At 45.6% G+C, this 26,802-nt stretch overlaps 1 protein-coding gene across 3 annotated transcripts in view; it reads left to right on the top strand.

Annotated features, from left to right (window-relative positions):
• Nucleotides 1–14,452, top strand: part of LOC309794616 (zinc finger protein 418-like) — a 28,885-nt gene extending 14,433 nt beyond the window's left edge. The window contains exons 2-6 of one of the 3 annotated variants that reach the window (XM_082606333.1): nucleotides 461–549; nucleotides 2,152–2,242; nucleotides 7,699–8,015; nucleotides 10,234–10,360; nucleotides 11,558–14,452. In XM_082606333.1, the coding sequence (XP_082462459.1) occupies nucleotides 7,983–8,015; nucleotides 10,234–10,360; nucleotides 11,558–12,855 (1,458 nt within the window). In that variant the 5' untranslated portion in view covers nucleotides 461–549; nucleotides 2,152–2,242; nucleotides 7,699–7,982 and the 3' untranslated portion in view covers nucleotides 12,856–14,452. The remainder of the gene's footprint in view (nucleotides 1–460; nucleotides 550–2,151; nucleotides 2,243–7,698; nucleotides 8,016–10,233; nucleotides 10,361–11,557) is intronic. The other 2 variants (XM_082606334.1, XM_082606332.1) reach the window with 2 other exon arrangements.
• Nucleotides 14,453–26,802: the final 12,350 nt, after the last annotated feature.

The following is a 26,802-nucleotide window of genomic DNA, read 5'->3' as shown; positions in this document are numbered from 1 at the left end:
ATTTTCACACAAAGACACACACACATACACAACAGATAAGTTTATTAACTGTAAGTCATGATGATTATTTACTGTTCACTAAGTGGAAGTGGATCATCATAAAGGTCTTCATCCTTGGTGTCTTCATGTTGAGTAGGCTGAGGGGGGGAGGAAGAGGAGGGATCGGTCTTGCCATCTGGGGGTGGCAGAGGTGATAGAGGTGGAGGCCGGAGAGGCAGGCACGCTTGGTCGAACTTCACAGAAATACATAATTTCTGTCCGACTTCTTTACTTTTTCATTTCTTTAAAAATGTTTCTGTAAAAAAAAAAAAGTTTCTGTATGGTACCAATCCTTCTTCCATTGTTTGCCTTAGTTTCAGTGCCCGTATCATACAAGGGTCCATGTCATAAAAGAAGTCAAAAGAAGTCTTGAATAGTCAGAACGCTTCTGCCAGATTGTCTAATGTCAATTTATTTTCAGGCCCTGATGCTTCTACATCACCTTCCTCATCGTCTGGCACTGGTTCGGAAGCACTCGTCTCCATCAAGTCGTCTTCGTGAATTCCCCTGGTGTGGTGTTGAGTTAGCTCTTGAATTTCTCCAAGATCCATATCTTGAAACCCTTCACCTTCACACCTTTTTTTTTTGTCATATCCACAATCTCTTTCATGATTTCCTTGATTGGCTTTGTTTTATTTATTTATTTATTTTAACTTATTTATTTTATTTTGGCTGTGTTGGGTCTTCATTGCTGCATGCGGGCTTTCTCTAGTTGCAGCGAGTGGGGGCTACTCTTCATTGTGGTGCGCGGGCTTCTCATTGTAGTGGCTTCTCTTGTTGCAGAGCACGGGCTCTAGACACATGGGCTTCAGTTGTTGCAGCACATGGGCTCAGTCGTTGTGGCGCCCGGACTTAGTTGCTGTGTGGCATGTGGGATCTTCCCGGACCAGGGCTCGAACCTGTGTCCCCTGCATTGGCAGGTGGATTCTTAACCACTGCGCTACCAGGGAAGCCCGGTTGGCTTTGTTTTAAACTCTGTGAAGTCATCTGGACACAGTTTTCTCCAGTACGAATTTATTATTTCAGGCTTTATGGCTTTCACAGCTTTTTCTATGGCAACAATAGCTTCTTCAGTGGTGTAAACCTTCCCGACGTCCATGATGATTTCTTTGTGGAGATCCTCTTCCATAGCAGTGATAATCCTTCCATAGAGTACTGTATGTAATGAGGCTCACAGGTTGTTAGGATCCCCTGATCTAGAGGCTGAATTAGAGGCATGTGTTTGGGGGCAGGTAGACCACTTTAAGGCCTTTGGTGTTGAACTCATTGATTTCTGTGTGGCCAGGGGCATTGTCCAATTTAAAAGAACTCTGGGGCTTCCCTGATTAGGAGGATGCAGCATGATTTATTCAGTCTCCCATTGATAGATACTACGTTGATTAATCTTTGTTATTATAAAATAATCGATACTAAATAGCTTTGTTATTACAAGACTTGCTCTTGTTGTTAAATTAAAACAATTTGCTATGTGAGCAAATCAATTTTCTGGTAGATTCAAATAAAATCAGTCTCTAACATACTTTCTAAATTGATGGAGTAGTTTCTAACATTACTTTGCATATTATCTTCATTCAGACTGGGTTGGGATCCTTGGAAATTCCTTACTCTTTATAACTTTGTAACTCAAGTTGGGGCATGGGTTTAGACCTCTGTGGGTCAGTTGGTCTTTGCTAATAAGTTGGTTCTTTCTCTAAAGGAATCATCTACCAATGGCATGTTTTGGATTGAATGATGCTGGAAGTGAACATGTCTTCTGTTTACACAGAAAGGGCATGGAGCTTTCCCCCAGCATGACTTGCTTCCTGAGTACTTTCTAGGTCATTAACCTTTGTCCCAGTACCTCTTTGGGAATCAAATTCTTAGCTCCATCCACTGAGGACATTGGCTTCTCCTATTTCCTCGACTGTATCCTGAAACTCCTGGTATATATTAACATTCCTGTGAGAGTAGTGAGGAGCAGAAACAGAAGTATGGGGGGGGGAACATATGCATATCTTCCTGGGATATTCCAGATAGATTGAGAGGAAATATCGTCTGTATCTATGATATTGATGTAATGTGTTTGAGCCTTGAAGTCTGGGCTAATGACTCTATTGTCTTTGTTCTTTACAGATACAAGCAGTAAGTCCAATACATTCTCAGCAATAGACTTTCTTCTGGACCTTCCTATGAAGCCAGAACCACATGCACCATCCTGATCCTGGTGAGCATGTTTGGCTTTTTTACTTATTCACTTCTGTTTTGTCCTTTTAGATGGCCCTAGTTGTAAACCCAAGCTGTTGGCTGATGAAAACGTTTCTTCACTTGTATCTTTGTTTCTCAACATTGTGTCCCTTTGTGCTGATTAGCAGTGACAACCCTGTCTTTAAGTTCTGTTTGTCTGCTGGGTAAGGCAAACATCGTTTTTTCCAAATATGGCCTCTGGGCTCTAAGTTCCCTCCAGGACATTCAATCGTGTATTTAATACATTTTTCTTTTTATGTTTATAGTCTTATAAACTATGCCAGTTAATCTGTTGGGAATTTTGCATCCACTATTGAATAACAGTTGAAATAACTCATAGTAGTTGTAGGATACAAAAGAAACTGTCGGGGAAAGGGGAACCCTTCCAAGGCCGAAGAGTGAGCTCTTGTCTCACACTAGGAAGTGAATTGTCCGAGGAGACACACGTGCTGACAAAGCAAGAGACTTTATTGGGAAGTGACGCCCGGGCAGAGAGCAGGAGGGTCAGGGATCCCAGGAAGAACCACTCTGCCACGTGGCTCACAGCCTCAGGTTTTATAGTGACGGGGTTACCTTCCAGGTTGTCTCTGGCCAGTCATCTCGCTTGGCCCATAGTCTGACTTAGGGTCCTTCCTGGTGGCTCACACATCTCTCAGCCAAGATGGATCCAGCGAGAAGGGCTCTGGGAGGTTGGTCGTCTCCTCCCTCTTTTGGCCCCTCCAGGTTAGTTTTCGGGTTAGCTTTCTGCTGCCGCACCTTGTTCCTTATCGGAACCTCCTGTTGTGAGACAGCTCAGGCAAGCGGGCCTGGCCAAGGCAGGTGGTTTGGGTCACCAGTTCCCTAACGAAGCTATTGTGTAAATAATTATTCAAAGATGTCGCTCTAAAGTAATGTATGGCTTTTTCAGGTTTTGGGAGTTTGATGGTAGAAATCCCATGCTGATTTGAAATTTTTTTTTTTTTAAATAACCCCAGTTTTTTAAGGGAAGGGCTCTGAATCTGCTCCTTTATCTTTTTTTTAAATTGGAGTATAATTATTTTACAATGTTGTGTTTCTGCTGTACAAGAAAGTGAGTCAGCTATATGTATACATATATCCCCTCCCTCCCTCCCTCCCTCCCAGGTCCCACCCATCTAGGTCATCACAGAGCACCGAGCTGAGCTCCCTGTGCTATACCGCTGGTTCCCACTAGCTATCTGTTTTACACATGGTAGTGTATTTATGTCAAACCTAATCTCCCAACTCATCCCACCGTCCCCTTCCCCTTCTGTGTTCACACATCCATTGTCTATGTCTGCATCTCTGTTTGTGCCCTGGAATTAGGTTCATCTGTACCATTTTTCTAGATTGCACATACATGCATTGATATACAGTATTTGTTTTTCTCTTTCTCATTTCACTCTGTATGACAGACTGTAGGTCTATCCACATCTGTACAAATGACCCACTTTCGTTCCTTGTTATGGCTGAGTAATAGTCCATTTTTTATATATATATATATATATATATATATATATATATGTACCACATCTTCTTTATAGATTCATGGATAAAGTGTCAGTGGACACTTAGATTGTTTACATGTTCTGGCTGTTGTAAATAGAGCTGCAGTGAACATTGGGGTACATGACTCTTTTTGAATTATGGTTTTGTCAGGGTATATGCCCAGTAGTGGGATTGCTGGGTCATAGGGTAGTTGTAGTTTTAGTATTTTAAGGGACCTCCATACTCTTCTCCATATAGTGTAGGCGGGTTCCCTTTTCTCCACACCCTCTCCAGCATTTATTGTTTGTAGATTTTTTGATGATGGCCATTCTGACCACTATGAGGTGATACCTCATTGTAGCTTTGATTTGCATTTCTCTAGTAATTAGTGATGTTGAGCATCTTTTCATGTGTTTGTTGGCCATCTGTATGTCTTCTTTGGAGAAATGTCTATTTAGGTCTTCCACCAATTTTTTTTTTCCCACCGATTTTTTGATTGGGTTTTTTTGATATTGAGCTGCTTGAGCTGTTTGTATATTTGGGAGATTAATCCTTTGTCAGTTGCTTCATTTGCAAATATTTTCTCCCATTCTGAGGGTTGTCTTTTTGTCTTGTTTATGGTTTCCTTTGCTGTGCAAAAGGTTTTAAGTTTTATTAGGTCCCATTTGTTTATTTTTGTTTTTATCCTCAGTACTCTAGGAGGTGGGTCAAAAATTTAGGTCTTTAATCCATTCTGAGTTTATTTTTGTGTATGGTGTTGGGGAGTGTTCTAATTTCATTCTTTTACATGTAGCTGTCCAGTTTTCCCAGCAACTCTTATTGAAGGGGGCGTCTTTGCTCCATTGTATATTCTGGCCTCCTTTGTCATAGATTAGGTGACCATAGGTGTGTAGGTTTATCTCTGGGCTTTCTAACCTGTTCCATTGATCTATATTTCTGTTTTTGTGCCTGTACCATACTGCCTTGATTACCATAGTAGCCCTGTAGTGTAGCCTGAGGTCAGGGAGTCTGATTCATTTTTTGTTCTAATCCTGTGAAAAATGCCATTGGTAATTTGCTAGGGGTTGCATTGAATCTGTAGATTGTTTTGGCAAGTATAGTCATTTTTACAATATTGATTCTTCCAATCCAAGAACATGGTATATCTCCCCATCTGTTTGAGTCATCTTTGATTTCTTTCATCAGTGTCTTATAGTTTTCTGAGTACAGGTCTTTTACCTCCTTAAGTAGGTTTATTCCTAGGTCTTTCATTCTTTTCGTTGCAATGGTAAATGGGAGCGTTTCCTTAATTTCTATTTCTGTGCATTAATTTTGTATCCTGCTACTTTACCAAATTCATTGATTAGCTCTAGTAGTTTTCTGGTGGCATCTTTAGGACTCTCTATGTACAGTACCATGTTATCTGCAAACAATGACAGTTTTACTTCTTTTCCAACTTGTATTCCTTTTATTTCTTTTTCTTCTCTGATTTCTGTGGCTAGGACTTCCAAAACTATGTTGAATAATAGTGGCAAGAGTGGACATCCTTGTCTTGTTCCTGATCTTAGAGGAAATGCTTTCAGTTTTTCACCATTGAGAATGATGTTTGCTGTGGGTTTGTCATATGTGATTGTTATTATGTTGAGGTAGGTTCCCTCTATGCCCACTTTCTGGAGAGTTTTTATCATAAATGAGTTTTGAATTTGTCAAAAGCTCTTTTTGCATCTATTGAGATGGTCATATGGTTTTTATTCTTTAATTTGTTAATATGGTGTATCACATTGATTGATTTGTGTATATTGAAGAATCCTTGCATCCCTGGGATAAATCCCACTTGATCATGGTGTATGATCCTTTTAATGTGTTGTTGGATTCTGTTTACTAGTATTTTGTTGAGGATTTTTGCATCACTGTTCATCAGTGATATTTTTGTGATACCTTTGTCTGGTTTTGGTATCAGGGTGATGGTGGCCTCATAGAATGAGCTTGGGGAAGAGTTTGAAAAGGATAGGTGTTAACTCTTCTCTAAATGTTTGTTGGAATTCGCCTGTGCAGCCACCTGGTCCTGGACTTTTGTTTGTTGGAAGATTTTTAATTACAGTTTCAATTTCATTACTTGTGATTGGTCTGTTTATATTTTCTAATTCTTCGTGGTTCAGTCTTGGAAAGTTGTATGTTTCCAAGAATTTGTCCGTTTCTTCCAGGTTGTCCATTTTATTGGCAGAGTTGCTTGTAGTAGTCTCTTATGATCCTTTGTATTTCTGCGGTGTCAGTTGTAATTTCTCCTTTCCATTTCTTTTTTAAAAAATATTTATTTTTGGCACACAGCCTTCTCTCTAGTTGTGACACGCTGGCTTGAGTGTGTGGCTCAGTAGTTGCAGCGTGCGGGCTTAGTTGCCCCACGGCATGTGGGATCCTAGTTCTCCAACCAGGGATCAAACTAGCATCCCCTGCATTGCAAGACCATTTCTTTATTTAAAAAAAATTACTTAATTAATTTTTTTTGGCTGCATTGGGTCTTTGTTGCTGTGTGCAGGCTTTTCCCTAGTTGCAGCGAACAGAGGCTACTCTTCGTTGCGGTGCTTGGGCTCTAGCGCATGGGCATCAGTAGTTGTGGCCCGGGGGTTAGTTGCTCCACGGCATCTGGGATCTTCCTGGACCAGGGATCGAATTCCTATCACCTGCATTGGCAGGCACATTCTTAACCACTGTGCTGCCAGGGAATCCCGTTTGCTCTTTAGCTCTTCTAGGTCCTTGTTAAACATTTCTTCTATTTTCTCGATTCGTGATTTTGGATCATCTTTACTATCATTATTCTGAACTCTTTTTCACCTAGGTTGCCTATTTCGTCTTCATTTATTTGGTCTTGTAGGTTTTTACCTTGCTCCTTCGTCTGTAACGTTTTTTTGTCTGTTTTTTTTTTTTTTTTGATGAGTGGGGCTGTGTTCCTGTCTTGATGGTTGTTTGGCCTGAGGTATCCAGCACTAGAGTTTGTAGGCTGTTGAGTAGAGCCAGGTCTTGGTGAGGAGCTCAGGTCTGACTCCTCACTCCTCACAAGTTTCTGCTTTTAATCAAATAAGGGATGTTCTGGGAAGGTTTCTTTCTTCATGTGTTGATTCTCATCTGCCTCCAGCTCAAGATAATCCCTATGCCAATGTGGCATATTTTGGTCCCCTGTCTTTGTATCTGATAAATTCAGCAGAAACACTCTTTCTCATAGTAAGAGTTGCTTCTTTGCAGGGAGGGTCTTATCATCTAATCAACTGAGGATGTGAAAGTTTTCTCTGGGGGGTTTATCTAATGTATTCAGTCTTCAGAGGCTCTGTGTAAGCACTTAGTGGCTTACCTAGATGGTCCTTTGAATAGGGCTCCATTATGTGGAATATAAAACCTGTTGTTTCCCCAAGAAAATTATGAGCTTTGTAATGTTTTCTAAATCAAGATCCCAGAAGTTTTCCTTGGTGCAGTTATTGTATTTTTTCAAGAATTCACATATTTTGGAAATGTTCTTAGTGCTGATGAAGTCACGCAATGGTTTGTGCACGCACACGCACTTGTAGGGAGTGCTTGTCCCTTGTCAGTTTACATGGTATTTTTAGCTAGAACTTCTTAGCGTCTTTCATACCAAATGATTTATATACATGTAGATTAGCAAATCACTGTCACTAACTCATTCTCACAGAGAGTGGGTGTGATCTTTGGCAGCTCAATTCAAGAGTAAATACCTCAAGGGAGTTCCCTGGTGGTCCAATGGTTAGGACTCTGTGCTTTCAGTGCCAAGGGCGGGGGTTCCAGCCCTGGTTGGGGAACTAAGATCCCACAAGCTGCAAGCTATGGCCAAAAAAGTAAATACCTCAAAATATCCTTAAAGGTTTTATATCTTCATCTATTTAAACTCATTAAGTAGATAAAATATACAGTGGAGTTTTACCCACTGCTTTAATTCAGTGTTTTATTTACTCTTTAATTCAGTGTTTTATTCACTGCTGTGAGAACTACATTGCCCAGAGGACCCTGAGCCAGCAAATTCACGTCAATGAAGGTCCAGGACTGGGGCATTTCCATGCGTGCCATTGTGTCAGGACGGGATTTCCGGCATTTTCCTAGTGGCAGTCTGTTTCCTACTCAGAGGTTCCACAGCTCTGGGTCTGGTCCGAGGTGACCAAATTAAAGAGGAGACACGACCAAGAGGAATTGTTGTCCTTGCTGCACAGAGTCGGATCTGAAGCACTGGGTTGCTCCACCCACAGACTCCGATGGCGGCGGCCGTGCTGAGGGACCTGCCTCAGGTAAATGCTCGTCCTCCGGGCCCTCACCACCCTCACCCCACCAGACACTAAAGCCCCGAGTGCGGGGTGCTTGGTCCCGTGCCCGCAGCCCAGGATGGTGAGGCGGCCATGGGTGGGGCCCTGTTTCTGACAGACTGTGTGATGGCACGTGGCAGAGGGTCACAGGCGGAGGGACCGGCAGGTGCAAAGGCTGAGAGGTTGGAGGATTCGGGAAACCTGTTCCTTTAGGGAACAGAGCATTGAGATGGAGTGGCCCCTGGATTGGCAGGCTCGGGGGGTTGTTTCTTCATTCTGAAGGCCCTGGGAACTGTGGGGAATTTCAACAAAGCAGACGAATGAAGTTTTCCAAGAGGCTTTTTAAAGGAAGAACAGACTGGAGAGGTTTGATGACAGTGAAGCACAGGGCGACTGAGTCCTTGTGCAGGTCACATAGCTGCTAAGAGTCAGCACTGAGGCCTAAATCCCAGAGTTCAGACAGCCTGAGGTCTCTTTGCTCCAGTGGTGAGCAGACCTATAATGGAGACCAGAGCCCACTGAGCTCCACCATGGTTGCCTGCCTCCACTGGCCTCTGCCCAGTGGTTCCCATAACAGTTGAAGTGCTTTTAGAATCTACACAGGTAAGGGGAGGGTGTCCCAGGGTCTCACTGATCATGACCCTATGAATGTGGTGTCTGGGGTTGTGGTATCCTGGGACCCTGGAGAAACGTCAACCGAGGCTGGAGGTTATATGGAGGTGTTCCCAATTCCAGAACTTAGTAAAGTCGTCAAGGGCATAGGTACCAGTATGTGCCAGATGCTTGAAGGTGAGGCCAAGCTGGGAATATTCAGGGAATGTAAGTCTCCTTCTGATGAGAACAGAGCAGGGAGGCAGGACTCAGGCCTGGAATGTCTCCCTGAGAAGTGGGTGTTGATTTTGGAGGTGGTAGGAGCAGTGGGGGGATTGGGTCCTAAGATGGAGGTGAACTTACACATGCCTTAACCTATTCCATCTAGCTGCAGAGAAGAAAGGTCTAGAAATTTGAGACAGTTCAGCATTAGACACACATGGGTGGGGCTTTCTGTCACATTCAGGAAGGGGAATGCTTGTCCTGGTGGTAATATTATTAACAGGTCAAGAAGAAGAAGAGAGTAGGTGTCAATTCTGGGTCTCTTTCTTGGGCACCAGGTTGGAGGAAGTGGTCTCTCAGACATAGGTAAAAGGTTTTAAGAGACGTAGCCATGGAGGAAGGAAAGGATAATCTAGCAGCCATTGTTTCCAAGGGAAGAGTAGACAGGAGGTGAATGCAGAGGCCCAGGAGTGACTGAGGCAGGAGGACCCTGAGGATGGGGCTGCTGCTTATTCACCATTCTTGACTCACCAGAATTTTGTGGTGACCTTTTGTGGATCCTCTGAGGCTGGTTGATGAGCTCAGGGATGAATAGGACACCTGTGAGTTACAGGCAGAATTATGACCCCCTAAAGTCTTATGTTGAAGTATTTATCCCCAGTAACTCAGCATGTGACTGTGTTTGGAGATAGGGTTTTTTATTAATATGAACCCTCATCCAACATGTCCAGTGTCCTTGTAATAACAGGAAATTTGGGCTCAGACACAGAAGGAAGACGAAGTGAAGTCAGAGGGAAATGATAGCCATCAATAAGCCAAGGACTGAGGCTGTAAACGCAACCAACCCTGCCAACACTTGAACTGTCAGAAAATAAATTTTTGTTGCTTAAGCTAGCCACTCTGTGGTACTTTGTTGTGGTAGCCTTAGCAGGAGGTGGGGTCCTGCAGAGGTCTGTAGTAGCAAGGCACTCTCAATGCTGTATGATGAGTAACAGGGAGAAAAATGGAATTCCTGTGGCTGTGGGGATGCACTTATGGGGTACACAGATGCCAGAGGTGCTAAGAAAGATGTGCACACAGCAAGGGAGCATGAGCTGATGATTCCACATCCTTGGTTTGAGGGACTTAAGAGTGCAGGTGGAGTCTACATTTGGTTGTACCTGGGAGGTACACTCTGCAGTATCCCAGGGATATGTCCTGGCTGGGGGCTAGTGGGGCCTTGCAGGCAGGACAATGAGGAGAGAGTGACATTAGAGGCACCAGGGCCTGGTGTTGCCTCCGAGTTGGAGAGCTTGGGAGGAGGGTAAGCATGGGATAGATGTGTGGGTGATGGGTTGTGGGTCCTTGGGAGAGAGGCTTTTTGTGATTTCATCTCTCCCCATCATGGCAGGGTAGTGTGACCTTTGAAGACGTGGTTGTGTACTTCTCCTGGGAGGAGTGGGGGCTCCTTGATGAGGCTCAGAGATGCCTGTACCACGATGTCATGCTGGAGAACTTTGCACTTGTGACCTCACTGGGTAAGGCCCTTGCACCCACCCCAGTACCTTGGGCTAGACTGATCTTCTCACATTTGAACAGTAGGTCCTGTCTCCTTTCCCAGTTCCCTGGCTGGGTCCTGTGGTCGACAGGGCTGGGCGACTGCCTTCTTCTTGAACCTGCAGCCACCGGTGTGCTGCCCCAGTGAGCCTGATGGATCACACCTTACTTGCCCTCTGCCTGGCTGGGTACCTGTCCAGATCCATGGCTCCTGCCCAGGTTTTTCTCTCTCCTTTCTGTTGACATTCTTCTTGTCTGTGCCAGCAGTTGCCATTGCTAATATATTGACTACCTTTGGGGACGATGGGCTTTTTTTTTGCCATGCCCTATGGCTTGTGGGATCTTAGTTCCCCAACCAGGGATTGAACCTGGGCCCTCGGTAGTGAAAGTGCAGAATCCTAACCCCTGGACTGCAAGGGAATTCCCATGGGCTATTCTTATAATATGCAGAATTGCTCTTGGCCAATGCTAGTCCATCACCTGTCCTGTCGTTGCCTTAGGACTCAGGTCCCAGGCAGTTGTTCAACTGGGGTTCAGAAAGAAGAATGCTGGGATGGACATGACTCCAGCCATGGCGAGATGGGCTCAGAGCAGGTCTCTCTTTGGTGAATGGCAGCTGACAGAGGGCATGACATCAAGATGGTGATGCCAGTGACCACACCTCATTTCTACCTGTCCTTCCTTACTGTGGACACTTCTATAACTTCTGATTCTTCTCTGGGTCCCTGGCTGTCCCCACCTTTCTACCTTCATGTGTCACCTTTTCTCTACTGTTCCCCCTACAATGTTCTCCAAGATTAAGTCCCACGTAACGTGCTGCAAGGTATGCACATAACATTAAATAGACTTTGAATACCATGTAGTTGCAACCATATCTTCCTGGGCCTGGATACTTGAACACAGCACTCAAGGCCCTCCTGAAGGGTGTTGGCAGAGACGTGAATTGGAGATGTTTCTTCCTGTGCTGCACACCACCCTGACAGCCTCCATCTTGCAAGGGCTCCCTACTTCTTAGGGCTTTCAGAGTCCCAGTACTGCAAAGCAGCTCTTTCATCAACCTCATATTGAAAACAATCCAGTGGCCTTATTCTTTTTGGTGTGTCTGACACATTCGTGTTGGGGCTGCCCCCCCACCATCAAAGACAACATGCATTTCACCAGCATTTCTGTGCTTTCAGGTTGTTGGTATGGAATGGAGGATGAGGAGGCATTTCCTGTGCAGAGTGTTTCTGTAGAACAAATGTCACTGGGCAAGACTCCAACTCCAGATCCATCCATTCAGAAGACTCACCCCTGTGAGAAGTGTGTCATGGCCGGGAGAGACATTTTGTATCTGCCTGAGTACCAAGGATTGCATCCTGGGCAGAAATCATACACCTGTGAGGCATGTGGAAAACAATTTTGGTTCAGTCCAAACAGTCACCAGCACCAGAAGCACAATGATGAGAAGCCATTCAAAAGGGACATAGATAGGGCCTCATTTGTGACGAGCTATAGGTTCCATGTTTCAGGGAAGACCTTTACCTGCGAGGAAGTTGGGAAGGATTTCCTGGCTATGTTGAATCTTCTTCAGCATCAGGCCACTCTCAAAGGGGCAAAGCCACACAGCAGCTTCAGGTGTGGGGAGTCCTTTCAGAGCGTAAAAAGTCATTACAAGTACACTGAGTATGAGAAATTGTTCAGCTATGAATACACACTTTTTGAGGATGAGCAACTTCACACTAGAGAAAGTTACTATGACTGTGAGAAACCCTTTAACCAAAGCTCCATCCTTATTAATTGCCAGAGACCTGACACAGAAGCCAGGTCTTATGAGTGCAGTGAATGTGGGAAATCCTTTAGCCAAAGCTACAGACTCATTCAACACCACAGAAGTCACACTGCAGCAAGGCCTTATAAGTGCAATGAATGTGGGAAAGCCTTCAGCTACAAATTAAGACTTGTGCAGCACCTACAAATTCACACTAAAGTGAGGCCTTATGAGTGTGGCGAATGTGGGAAGTCCTTTAGCTACAGCTCCACTCTCATTAAACACCAGAGAGTTCACACTGGAGCAAGGCCTTATAAGTGTGGTGAGTGTGGGAATTCCTTTAGCCAAAGCTCCAACCTCATTCAGCACCAGAAGATTCACAGTGGAGCAAGGCCTTATAAATGTAGTGAATGTGGAAAATCCTTCAGCTACAAATGCAAACTTGTGCAGCACCTGCGAATTCACACTGGAGAAAGGCCTTACGAGTGTGGGGAATGTGGGAAATCCTTTAGCCACAGCTCCACTCTTAACCAACACCAGAGAATTCACACTGGAGCCAGACCATATAAGTGTGACGAGTGTGAGAAATCCTTTAGCCAAAAGTCCAACCTCATTCAGCACCGGAGAGTACACACAGGAGAAAAGCCTTATGAGTGTGGGGAATGTGGGAAGTCCTTTAGTCAAAGCTCCCACATCATTCAACACAGAAAACTTCACAGCAGATAACCTCATGAATACAGTGACTGGGAGAGAACCAGTTACAGCCAATGGTCTGTAATTAAACAAGTTCACAGCCTGGATAAATTTTATTCGTGCAGCACAGTTGGGAAAACCTTCATCTAAGGGTCTCTGAGACCTACAGGGAACATGGGTTTTCAGTGTACTAGAGTGTCTTTGGGAGGGAGCCATCTGCTTGACATTGAACCTCATACAGCTGAGCATCCAGGGTGGGAAGTTTCCCCAGGAGTTCTAGGTTTGTGGAAAGCTGTTAGGATCCTCTTTGTATATTCTACTGCTGGCGCCATTGCCTGAATTATGTATGTCCCTTCCAGTTTCCGTGGCAGAAGCCTCACCTTTACCAGTTAGTAGTTTCCAGGTTCCAGTAGTATGTATGTCCCTTGCCATGATCAGGGAAGGCAGGTGTCTCTGTCCCACTCTCTACAGAACAGCAGGAGGAGTTTTTTCAAGGGAGGAAGCACCTCTGGTGCCTCTCTGAGAAGTATAAATCAGTTCTTTCCCAAGGATATCTATCACATAATGCTGAGCACTACTGTGGGGAGTGTTCCCCAGGTGCTGCAAAGGAACCACGTGCCTTCATGTCTAGAGCTGGGTTTTCTGGTGTTTGGAAGACCGGGGTGAGGCTGGAACGTAAATTCACACACAGTGGATGTGATTCATATGCACTGGAGGGGGCTGTGGCAGTGAGAGAGGTGTGCCTCTTCTAAGGTGCCTTCACAAATGTTCAGTGACTGTGGCTACATTGTGTTGGATGAGGTGTACATGCCATAGCTGTGTTCTTCCTGTAGCTGCAATCATTGGCAGAGCAAATAAAGTGTATATTTGTGTAGCCTCCCAGCTGCGCACTCTTAAGGATACTGCTGCATGGAGACGAAAATGAGAAAAGACAGAGGGAGAGAGTTTTTGTGACCTAGCAGCTCCTGCCAACTCAAGACATGATCTTTATGAATACTGTCTGCCCTTCCCCAGCTTTCTAAACCTCTGGTTATGAAAAAAATGGGGGGAATTAGATTTCTCTTTAAACAAATCCTTACAAAGGTTTATTGACATATAATTGATTTCAGTTGTACAGTGTGGTCAGTTTTGACATAGTGTAAAAACCATGAAACCATTAAAATAATCCTGATGGTTGTCATCTGTAATTCAGTTACTTCCCTTTTATTTTTGGCCACACCACACAGCTTGTGGCATCAAGCCTGGGCTGTGGCAGTGAAAGCCTAGAATCCTAACCCCTCAGCTACCAGAGAATACCCTTTTAAAATGTCTTTCTGCCCTCACAACTACTGATTTACTCTTTCACGGTAAATTAGTTTGTTTCATAGAATTTTGTTGTACTTTTTAAAAATTGTGTTTTCCCTCCATGCTGCATAATTGTTTTCTGATTCATAAATGTTTGCTTATGTAAAGTACTTCATTCTTTTTATAGCTGAGTACTATATCCTGTCTAGATGAACCACAATTTGTTTACCCACTTTTCTGTTAATGGCCATTTTGGCTTGTTTCCAGTTTTCGGCTGTTACAAATAAAGCCTTATGTGTATATACACAATGGAAAGGAACGGGCAATAAAGCCTTCTTTGTTTTTTTCATGTTAGGGGTAACTTGTTTCATTTAGCCCCCACTATATTAAATGAATATATAACACATAAACCTCTTCAGAGTCCATTTCTAAGATGTAAACCGTTAAAGCTTTTGTGTTTCATAAATCTCCTAACCTATATAGGTAGGTAGATAATTACATCTTTGAAGTTCCCCAATCATTCCAGTGGAGTTTGCAATACGTTTGCAACATTCTATGTGGTTTGTTGGGTCTCTCAACTATTAACATGCTGACCACCCCACCAATTTGAAGAGATTAGGGTGGGCAAGTTGAAGTGTCTTGATGGTGCACAGCGGTTGCATTGTTTTTACTACCACAGCTCCACACAGCCAGGCAATTTTTTCAGGTACTTGTATGTGCAAGAATGTGAGGAACTCTCTCCTTCCTACACCCTAATTCCCAACCCTTGTGGTGTGCAAAGGAAGCATGAACCCGTGGGACACCCCCATCCTTCCTTGGACCCTAATAAAGGCAGCTTCAGGTCCATGCTCCCTCCACCCACAACCTCACTGTGGCATGCCCCTAGGGTGCCTTCTAGGATCTGTGAGTAATGTTCCTCAAGTTTGATAGTTTCGAAGTGCTTCCTACCACCTCTTGTAGTCTCTTATCATGATCATAGGTAGGAAGCACTTCAAAAAACTGCAAGGGGTGGCCCAGCCACAGTGTTGGTTAGCCCTGGTGGAGGTATAAGTGTTTTCCAGGTGAGCCTTGGGCATTCCCAGCTGAGAGTCACTGCTGCCACTAGGCTGGGAACCAGAACATACTAGCCTCAAAGTGACTTGAAAGGAATGAAAAAACCTGTCAAAAAGTACCCCCCCAGAGCACCCCACAACTATAAGCAGAAAAAGAATCACAACCTGTAAGTAATTTTTTGTAAAGCACAATAAGTACACCAAGGGAAATATTTGAGCCCTGACTTTTGCAAGACTTTAACTGTAGTGGTAAAGTGGAATAGAATACTACATAAAAACATAGGGGCGGGCCTCCCTGGTGGTGCAGAGTCCACCTGCATCACAGTTTACTCCAACTCCATCCAGTGATATCTTTGAATGAGGAGGAAGGGATTGGGAAAGTACTAGGGGGAAAAAAACATACGTTTTTATATGTTTGCTTTAAAAAGTGCCCTGGGGATTTGATAGATGGACTTAAATCAGCCAGGATTAGCTAGGAGAAAACATCTAAATCCCTGAAAACTACTTGGTGTCAGGGAAGAGTCATCAAAAGATGTTGAGATCTGAGAAGTAAACCCCACACTGGCTGTGTTGAATTTGTCAGCCCTCAAATTTTCTTTCACAGTAGGGAGAATAAGAAAAAAGCCAGCTTCATGAAACTGGCCCAAAATGGGGGAAATGCATATCAAAGCACTCACGTTATTTGTCACTTTTGAACACACCTACTTGGAAATCCTTACTGTGTGTGCCACAACATTATTCTAAAAAATAATTTTAATTATGAAAATTAATAAAATTGTTAATAGGATGAAAGTTTCTAAGGAGAAATGCTGATTTAGAGTAACAAGTGCAGGGAATTGGGTTCTAAATTAAAGTTTGGGGGAGAAGAAAGCCTCATGGGTAGGGCTTCCCTGGTGACACAGTGGTTGAGAATCTGCCTGCCAATGCAGGGGAGAGAGGTTCAATCCCTGGTCCGGGAAGATCCCACCTGCCACAGAGCAACTAAGCCCATGCACCACAACTACTGCACCCATGTGCCAACACCTACTGAAGCCTGTGCACTTACAGGCCACCCCCCTGGCTCCACAGTGAGAGAAGCTACAGCAATGAGAAGCCCGTGCACTGCAAGGAAAAGTAGCCCACACTCACCACAACTAGAGAAAGCCCGAGCAAAACAACAAAGATCCAACACACAGCCAAAAATAAATAAAATAAATTTATTTTTTTAAAAAAGCATCATGGGTAATAAAGGATGTTCCAAATCCACATTTGATTAAGGTGAGGGCATGAGATTTGGGGGGTGGGAGGAAACACCATGGTAACATGCCTGAGGCCAGAATATACTTTCAACTGTACAAGGAAAATAAGGCCAGTGCAGGTCAGAGATGTCACTGGGCCACAGATAAGAGACTATTCCACTGCAAGGATTCAGACCTTTGGAGAAAAGAGTTATATTTTTGGCTGGCGTCGTAGTACTTTGAGAGCACATCCTGTCAAAGGGAAGCACACAATAGGGAGCCCAGTTTACGAACCGAACGCAGAAAGGAGCGAATTGCCAAGGGGAAGAGAGAGATGCCCCCTTAACCAGAGGTGGTGGAATAGGCCCTGTGAGAGCACCGCCAGCCGCGCACCCGGGAGGTACGCCCCCACAGCAACAGATCGTCAAGCAACACTCAGAGACGCATAGCTCCAGGAGAAAGCCGGGCCCACGAGTGAGTTCAAGCTGTGAGTGTCCACCAGATCCCACAATTCACGTGAATTCTCGCAGTTAGCGGCGTTATTCATAACTGCACCAGCAGAGGGACCCCCCACCGCCAAGAGTCAGACAAACTTTGCTGGTGGGGAACCCCCACCCCCGCACAACCCCAGAGGGTGCGGGTCAGGAGGCGCGAGGAGACCTCTAAGGAGCCATAGGGTTTGAAGCCAGGGTGTGCAGCACGACCTTAGGAACCAGCCGACCAGCCCACAGTCGCCCACGATTTCCCGCCTCACCCGCGGCGCAGAGCACACACTGCCGGCCGGCCGCAGTGTCCTGGCTGCGGGAGGGAGAGGTGGGGCGGAGTCCACCTACCGGAACCTCACGCGAGCCCACTGACCAGACCATGGGGCCCACCATGGGCCTCCCCGCACAGCTTGGTCTGGCCCGGTTCCCACCTCCAGAGCCTGGAGACCCGGCTCCAGCTCCCCTCGGCAGCCGGAGCCCCGGCAGGGGCTGGTCGTTCTGGACGGGTGGCCGCGGCCTCTTCCCCATGATCTGCAGGTACAACCTCCGGAGAAAGCACGATGCGCGCCCGCCCGGGAAGATCCCGCCAGTCCCCCGGAACTCCGCTTCGGGCACCGCGGCCGAATCCCATCCCCTGAAGACGTTGCCCGAGCTCCAGAGGGGAAGAGAGAACATAAACGTGGCTGCCAAATGGCGCCCGACAACCGGCACTAACGTCAGCGGGACGGATCCGGATCCCGGACCGACGAGGGCGCACCGCCGGCCCCCTGGGGTGCTGGACCTAGTCCCGGCTTACCTTGGAGCGCATCTCTCAGCCCGGGACCGTCACTCGGGTCCAGCTCCCCTCGGCGGCCGGAGGAGCCCCGGCGGAGGCTGGTCGTTCTGGCCGGGCGGCCGCGGCCTCTTCCCCCATGAAGCTGCAGGTACAACCTCCGGAGAAAGCACGAGGCGCGCCCGCCCGGCACGATCCCGCCAGTCCCACCGGGCTCCCGGAACTCCGCTTCGGGCACCGCGGCCGAATCCCATCCCCTGAAGACGTTGCCCGAGCTCCGGAAAGGAAGGGAGAATATAAACGTGGCTGCCAAATGGCGCCCGACAACCGGCGCTAACGTCAGCAGGACGGATCCGGATCCCGGACCGACGAGGGCGCATCGCCGGCCCCCTGGGGTGCTGGACCTAGTCCTGACCTACCTCGGAGCGCATCTCTCAGAACTGGACCGTCACGCGGGTCCAGTTCCCCTCGGCAGCCGTTGGAGCCCCGGCGGAGGCTGGTCGTTCTGGCCGGGCGGCCGCGGCCTCTTCCCCCATGAAGCTGCAGGTACAACCTCCGGAGAAAGCACGAGGCGCGCCCGCCCGGCACGACCGGGACGATCCCGCCAGTCCCGCCGGGCTCCCGGAACTCCGCTTCGGGCACCGCGACCGAATCCCATCCCCTGAAGACGTTGCCCGAGCTCCAGAAGGGAAGAGAACATAAACGTGGCTGCCAAATGGCGCCCGACAACCGGCGCTAACGTCAGCAGGACGGATCCGGATCCCGGACCGATGAGGGCGCACCGCCGGCCCCCTGGGGTGCTGGACCTAGTCCCGGCTTACCTTGGAGCGCATCTCTCAGCCCGGGACCGTCACTCGGGTCCAGCTCCCCTCGGCGGCCGGAGGAGCCCCGGCGGAGGCTGGTCGTTCTGGCCGGGCGGCCGCGGCCTCTTCCGCCATGAAGCTGCAGGTACAACCTCCGGAGAAAGCACGAGGCGCGCCCGCCCGGCACGACCGGGACGATCCCGCCAGTCCCGCCGGGCTCCCGGAACTCCGCTTCGGGCACCGCGGCCGAATCCCATCCCCTGAAGACGTTGCCCGAGCTCCGGAAAGGAAGGGAGAATATAAACGTGGCTGCCAAATGGCGCCCGACAACCGGCGCTAACGTCAGCAGGACGGATCCGGATCCCGGACCGACGAGGGCGCATCGCCGGCCCCCTGGGGTGCTGGACCTAGTCCCGGCCTACCTCGGAGCACATCTCTCAGCCAGGGACCGTCACTCGGGCTGCCCAGAATGGCACCAGCGAGTTCCCAGGAGGACTCAGAAAAATTTTGCAGCAGGCAGTGTACACCTAAAACCATACAAAGATTCATGAAGAACAACGGGTGAAATTTTTTTTTTGGCTGAGCCGTGTGGCTTTGCGATCTTAGTTCCCGGATCAGGGGGATGAACCCGCGTCCTTGGCAGTAAAAGTGCCGAGTCCTAATCACAGGACTGCCAGGGACTGCCCGGATATTTTAATTCTATCATTTTGAGCAGAGGTCTTTCTAAAGCAAAAAAAAAAAAAAAGCCCAGAAGACATGAAGGAAATAATTTATAACTTGACCACATAGAAGTTTAAACAAAATCTGTCTCTGCATCGACCATAACAAAGTTCAAAGACAAAAAATGGATGTGGAGAACACTGGTGCTGATGTACATGGAGTGATAAGAATACTGATTTCATCATTACTTACCATAAAAAATAAGGGAGGATTAATAGCCTTTTACTAAATAAACTTCCAGCATATCTGTACAATACAACAGTATGAAAGAGAGAGACTGTGTGTGTTTGAAGTGAGGTTAATGTTGATGGTTAACTGTTCCATGAAAAATTTTTTTAAGGTGCAGAATTTCCTTTGGTTTGGTTTTTTGTGTTTTTTTTTAAGTACATGTATTTATATTTTAAAAGATAGATAGACAGGCAAAGAAACTAGAATCGCTACAGCAATTTCAAAATCCAAGAATAACGTTGCCCATAATTTAAGGCTTATTTATAGAGCTGATAGAGACCATGTGATGTTTGCAGTTAGACACGTTGATCAATGGAACACAACAGAGAGTCAAACAAATATGCCTAAGCCCAAGTGATTTTTGGCAAATGTGCAAAAGCAATTCACTGGAGAAAAAAATGGCTTCTCTATGGTATGGGCAATCGGACATCCACAGCAAAACACAAAAGCAAGCAAGCAAACAAAAAAACCTTAACCTAAACACCTTAACTTCACACCTCGTACAAACAAATTCAAAATGGGTCACTCGGGCTTCCCTGGTGGCACAGTGGTTGAGAGTCCGCCTGCCGATGCAGGGGACACGGGTTCGTGCCCCGGTCCGGAAAGATCCCACATGCCGCAGAGCAGCTGGGCCCGTGAGCCATGGCCGCTGAGCCTGAGCGTCCAGAGCCTGTGCTCCACAACGGGAGAGGCCACAACAGTGAGAGGCCCGCGTACCGGAAAAAAAAAAAAAAGGGTCACTCCCGTTAATGTAAAATTTAACACTAGAACACACTTAAGAGGAAAAAATTCCAAGAAAAAAAAATGGGGATCTAGGGTCAGGCAAAGATATTTTAAAATCTGACACCAGAAGTGTGATCCATAAAAAGAAATAGAGACATTGGAAGTTTTCAAAATTTAAACCCTAGGCTGTGAAACACCTTCTGAAGAGGATGAAAGGACCAAGGACTGAAGCAGGGTGAAAACATGAGCAAACCACACATCAGATATGAATATGAAAGAACTCTCAAAACTATTATCTTTTTTAAAAAAATCCAAATACAAAATAGACAAAACACAGAACAGGCATTTCACCCAAGAGGAAGAGATACGATTGGATGGCAAATAAGTGCGTAAAAAGATATGAGGCATTTCCTGGGAATGCAAGTGAAAATCATAGCGAGATACCTGGACACATCCATCAGAATGCCTTAAACAACATACAGAATGGTAATAAAATACTGATGAGGTTGAGGAGAAACCCAGTCATTCACCCATCACTGGTGGTAATGTAAAGTGGTACAGCCACTGTGGAAAACACTGTGTCAGCTTCCAAACACACAAATAACAAAAAACAAAAACCTTTGCAAGTACTGTACAATCCAGAAACTCAACCCCCAGTCAAATAAAAAGATTGTCAAGTAAAGGATTGACTCAGAAGGTCTAGAATATTCAGAACCAGCACATTCCAAAGAAACGTTGGGCCTTGGCTGGCTCCTGGGAAGCCCTTGGAATGCCTGATGAATGTCCTTATTTAGTTGGGGACTTGGATAGTTGAGGCTAACAGTGTGATTTATGGCAGGGGCCTTGGGCCACGCGGTATCAGTTTGAGCTCCAGGAAGTCAGCTTTGTGGGGTCCTGTGAGTCCTTCTAGGGAGCGAAGCATCAAATCGGAGGGTGGTCTGGAGGACCCCACCTATTCCCCCGCCAGACAACACTTCATGAAAAATGAAAAATCCTAGACTTGAATGGTCTCAGCACCTCTGTTCATCAGAGCCCCAAACTGGAAACAACACGGATTCCTTCAAGGAGTGACTGGTTACAGAAATGGTTGCTGGCAGGGGTAGTCGTGGAAATAGAAGTGTTTGGATATACATAGCGAAGGAAGAATGGACAGGACTGGGCAATGGGTTGTCTATGACATGGGGACATACAGGATGAGGAAGCGCTTCTGGAGTTTGGAAAAGAGTCACTACGTGAACAGTGGTACAATCCATTCAGACGGGGGGAAGTCTGGGGCGTGGCCAGGGTAAAGAAGAAGCAGAACAAGATTTTAGGGTTGGACCACTTTTAATATGTCATTTCTGTGAGGCATCCAAGTCAGAAAACCAACTAGATGGTTGTATATCTAATTCTGGAAAGAGTTGAAATCTGGGGTTTATAAACATAGAGTTCTTAATGCCTTAGAAATGGACTAGACCACTCAGAGGTTATTTATTTTTTTAATCATATCGGTAATAGACTGTAGGGCCCAGCGTGGAGCAACAGATGCACTTCAAGTTTTAACACCCAGGCAGAGGAGCCTATGGCGGTAAACAGTGCTGTGGAGGAGCATCAAGAAAGGCAGTAGTGAAATGAGAAACCTCTTGTTGTCAGGAGCCAGAGATAACAGTATTCCAAGAAACCAAGATTAGTGAGCCACTTACCTGAACTGCTCTGAAGGAAACCAGGACATGTCACCCCAAAATATCACCCACTGTTTGGCACATCAATTATTTTGAATTCCAGGCACTTATGACACAGCAGATGCAGGAAGGATGCTCTGACACTCCTTTTTCTTCCTGAGAGCAGGAGATAAAACTCCCATGTGAAAGGTACCCTCCCTGTACCAGGAGGAAGACATTCTTAATCACCAGAGACAGGAAATATGAGTGGGAGAATTGGGGACTGAGCAGTTTGTACCAACAAAACCTTACTAATCTCATGCCTATCTTCCTAGTTCACTTCTTCACCGTGAACTACCCACAGCCCAAACCCCTTTGTCTTGTCAAATCTTCACAAATTGATTCTTTGTCTAAAAGCTTCCTGTTCTTGTCACATCTTCGGGTCTTCGATCTCTCATGAAAGCTCCCATGTACATGTAAACATTTAATAAAATGTGTGTGCTCTATTAATCTGTCTTTTGTCAGTTTCAACCTTAGGCCCAGTCAGAGACCCTAAAAAAGAGGGAAGAGAATTTTTCCTTCCCTACAGCTATTAGAATGTCCAGTAAGATGGTAAATGGAAAGTGAGCATTAGATGTTCACCAAAGAAGTCATTGGTGTCCATGGCAAAAGAGAGCAGTATTTGGAGTCATCTGGTGGGAAACTGTGTATACAGTGAAATAAAGAGCAGATGTCAGGTGAAGATATTGAAAGGTTATATGTTAAACAGGCAAGTGTTCACAAAAGTTCAACTCTTTATTGTTTTCTGTTTTCTTAAAGAGCAGTTTGGGTTCACAGCACAACTGGAGTACAGCTTGTTCCAATATGCCCCCTCCTCTGCCATCGCTGATTCCCACCACCCCCACAAATGAGAGAGAGAAAGGGACCTCAGAGCCTTCCCCTTCTCTACCATCCTATCAACATTCCGCATCAGTGTGTTGAGTCTACATGCATTAGGGTTCACTCGATGTACATTTTGTGGGTTTTGACCAATCTATCTCACCATTATAGTATCATAGAGAATAGCTTCCATCTTAAAAACCCTGTGCTCCCCCTATTCACCCCACTCGCAACCCCCGACCCCCTACAACGCCTTGCAACACACTGATCTCTCTACCCTCTCCAAACTTTTGCCTTTTCTGTAATGTCATACATAGTTGGAACCATAAGGTATGTAACCTCTTCAGATTGCCTTCTTTCAGTGAGTAATATGCATTTAAGGTTCTCCTCCCGTCGCCTCACTGTTCCATAGCTCGCTCACTTCTTTTTAGCACCAAATAATTCCTTTTTATGAATGTACCCATCTGTGTCCATTCAACTCCTGAGTGACATCTCGGTTGCCTCCCAGTCCTGGCAGTTATGAAAAAAGCCACTGTTAATGTCCACGTACAGGTTTCCGCTGTTTATGGTGGTGCGTGTGTGGGTGTGTGTATATATATATATATTTTTTTTTTTTTTTAAGTGTCTAGCTCAAAACAAGACTAGTTCCTCCTACATTTGTGTCTTTTACCTCACGTTTGGCTTTTGACAGAAAGAAGGACATTTTTCTGAAATGACGGGGTTGGGGAGGCTGAAGTATAAGATGGGTGCAGGCCCATGCATATTCCTTTCTTATGTGGTGGGAAGATGACTCTTGCTGTTTGGGATCTAATTTCTCTGTGAACGATCAGGGAAGATACCAGGCGTAAAGAGGGAAAGTGAAGGTTAGAAAAACATGGAGAAGATTAGTTATAGATGCCGGGGTCTCCAGCACATGAACCTAAAAGATTTCTGGATGTGTACGGCAGATTTGGTGTGTAGGACTTTGAATTTACAGTGCTACCAGCTAGCCACTTTTGGATGTCACACACCACCTCCTCACCACTAGAAAGAAGATGGATAAACATGATTGAACCCCACAAATGGCACCTCTGAATCAAGACGGGTGCTCTCTTTGGGCAAACTGTGACTCTAAGTTCTGATCCCAGGGTTGTTTTGTTTTACTTTCTGTTTTGTTTTTGGGCTGCGCAGCTTTTGGGATCTTAGTTCCCCAACGAGGGATTGAACCTGGGCCCTCTGCAGTGAAAGCACCAAGTCCTAACCACTGGACCGCCAGGGAATCCCCCCCCCCCACCAAGGGTTGTTTTAAAGACTGAACTAATAAGAGTTTACACAAGGAGGATGTGAATGTACTTAATGCCACTTACAAATAACAAAATGATAAATTTTATATGATACTTTTTTTTTTTTTTTTTTTTTTGCGGTATGCGGGCCTCTCACTGTTGTGGCCTCTCCCGTTGCAGAGCACAGGCTCCGGACGCGCAGGCTCAGCGGCCATGGCTCATGGGCCCAGCCACTCTGCAGCATGTGGGATCTTCCCGGACCAGGGCATGAACCCGTGTCCCCTGCATCGGCAGGCGGACTCTCAACCACTGCGCCACCAAGGAAGCCCTATATGATACATACTTTAAACCACAATTCAAAACAGAACACCCTCTCCCTGACTCAGACTAAGGGAGTTCCTGGGTCTATCAGAGTCATTGGCAGTGTGGAAAACCAGGGGTCAGCAAATATAAATATTTTCTTCCTCTTGAGGTGAATAAAAATTGTAAAAGACAGTAGTTGTGCATGCTGTAATTCAAAAAAAGGAAAGGTAGGGGTTAATTTTAGCATTTAAAAGCATACACTGTCCACCTTTCAAAGTATTTACACTACAAATTACATGTAATTTCTTGGTTCAAGCAGTGCTTGGAAACTTGCAGAGTAACTGAGCCTGCTGCCAAATCTTTTGTTGGTGTCCATGTCTGCAGACTGTGTGACACAAATGGGGTTAAGACTGGGGTGGGGGAAGAATTTTGGAGTTTATGTCCATATTTAGTATGTGTAAGAGAGGAAAATGATGTTCCCTCTAGAACCTTCTGAGTTTTTGGCTGTAACAAAAAGACGGATCAAGAAGAGAAAAACAAGGGCTTCCCTGGTGGCGCAGTAGTTAAGAATCTGCCTGCCAATGCAGGGGACACGGGTTCAAGCCCTGGTCCGGGAAGATTCCCACATACCGTGGAGCAACTAAGCTTGGGCACAACACCTACTGAGCCTGAGCTCTAGAGCCCGCAAGCCACAACTACTGAGTCCACGTGCCACAACTACTGAAGCCTGCATGCCCAGAGCTTGTGCTATGCAACGAGAAGCCTGCGCACCGCAATGAAGAGTAGCCCCCGCTCACCACAACTAGAGAAAGCCCTCACACAGCAACGAAGACCCAACACAGCCATAAATAAATAAATAAATAAATTTATAAAAAAGAAAAGAAAAAAAAGCAATTTATGAATGAGTGCAGTGCACACCCTGTGGGAGAAACCTAAACCAGAAGTAACTCAAAATGGAGGCTCAGAACTCCAGCTTTTATAGCAACTTCAACAAAGAACAGTAAAGTCGTAGAGAAATGACAGGAGAGAGGAAAGCAGTTTTAGGCTTCCACAGGGGGCAAACTGTGGGAAGCGAAATATATGGAGGAAAACTAATGGACTAAGGTATTGTTTGCAGATTCCTCTGGTGCCATCTCTGGGTTGATAAGAATGTCTTCTTTCCTTCTTCTCTAGGGAAGACAACATCCACGTGGGAGTTCTATGTCCTGCTTTAAGGAAGAAAAAGAGTCAGAGTGTCCTTGTGCCTGCTGTTTCTTAAGTGCCTTGAACTCAAAATAATCAATGTAAGGACTTCCCTGGTAGTCCAGTGGTTAAGACTCCTCGCTTCCACTGCAGGGGGTGCGGGTTCGATCTCTGGTCAGGGAATTAAGATTCCACATGCCGCGCCGCATGGCCAAAAATACATTAAAAAAGAAAAAAAAATCAATGTGCCAAATTGGGGTGACATATTTTGGTTCACCCCCTTCTCAGGGATAACTGTTCTCTCGTCACAATATAAAAATATAACATGTGTTCACTGATGTGTGTCTGGGCCTTACGGCCTGGTCTAACGGCTCCACAGTGAGCATCTTCTACAGGCACAAGAGGCAAGTATGATATATTCACAGCACCCAGCACTGCCCCAGATTCTCCCGAGACCAGAGCCACCCAAACCATCCTGGTCCTGATGTGCACCTTTGTCACTTTCTACTTGCTTTCCTTCATCTTGGTTCTTTACATGGTGCTATTTGATAATCCAAGGGTATGTCTGATAAATACTGTTGCATTTGTGGAGACGTTTCCCCAATGCTTTCCCTTTGTGCTCATCAATAACAACAACTCTGGCTCCAGGCTCTATTTCCTCTGCTGGGGCAAAAGGTAATTTTCTCTAAATCTGTCACAAGACCTGACGGTTTCTGTTCTTTACAAAATATTCATATGTCCATTCATCCATTAGGTAAGGCTAAGCCTCTACTATGGGCCAAGTACTATTAGGTAATTCAATTACCTAAATTAGACCAGTAGTTCCAGCCCTCGCAGGGATTGCGATATATTTCAATGATCTTAGGACACACATTTTTCTCCCTTCTAACAGCTCTAAAATTGGGAGATATCATATACTGAATAGCATCTTTTACTTGTGGCTGAGCAGTTGTGATATTGAGTTCACAGGCTTCATCCTAGTCCTAGTGCTTCAACTGAGTGTGGCAAATCACAGCAGGAGAAGTTGCCAAATCCTTCAGAATGTAAGCAATTTGAAAGTAACAAAGGACTCCAGGACTGACTCCTGTATCATATAAAACTATCATTAAGGCACCTTATCACAGCATTTTTCTTTCTGAAATGCCTATAAAATAATGGTCTGTTTTACACTTGGTGGTATCTTAGCTTTGGTTTAAAAAAAAAAAAAGATAGTTTAGCCAGGACACAGTCTTTAAGCATACATCTATACAAATTATTACACAACTTAAATTACTGTAAATGCTGGGAGATCAAATTTAGGTGACTATGACAAAATACAACTACTGGACTTGACCTAGTCTGAAAGCTCAAGAAAAGATACCTTGAGAATGTATTTCTGTGTATGAAAAAAATATTCTGCAATAATTTACTATATGTTGAGTGTTGGGAAG

This window comes from Mesoplodon mirus, assembly GCF_964341445.2.
Source record: "Mesoplodon mirus genome assembly, chromosome: 19".
In the NCBI taxonomy this organism is placed as follows: Eukaryota; Metazoa; Chordata; class Mammalia; order Artiodactyla; family Ziphiidae; genus Mesoplodon; species Mesoplodon mirus.
This window is presented reverse-complemented; position numbering and strand designations above follow the sequence as displayed.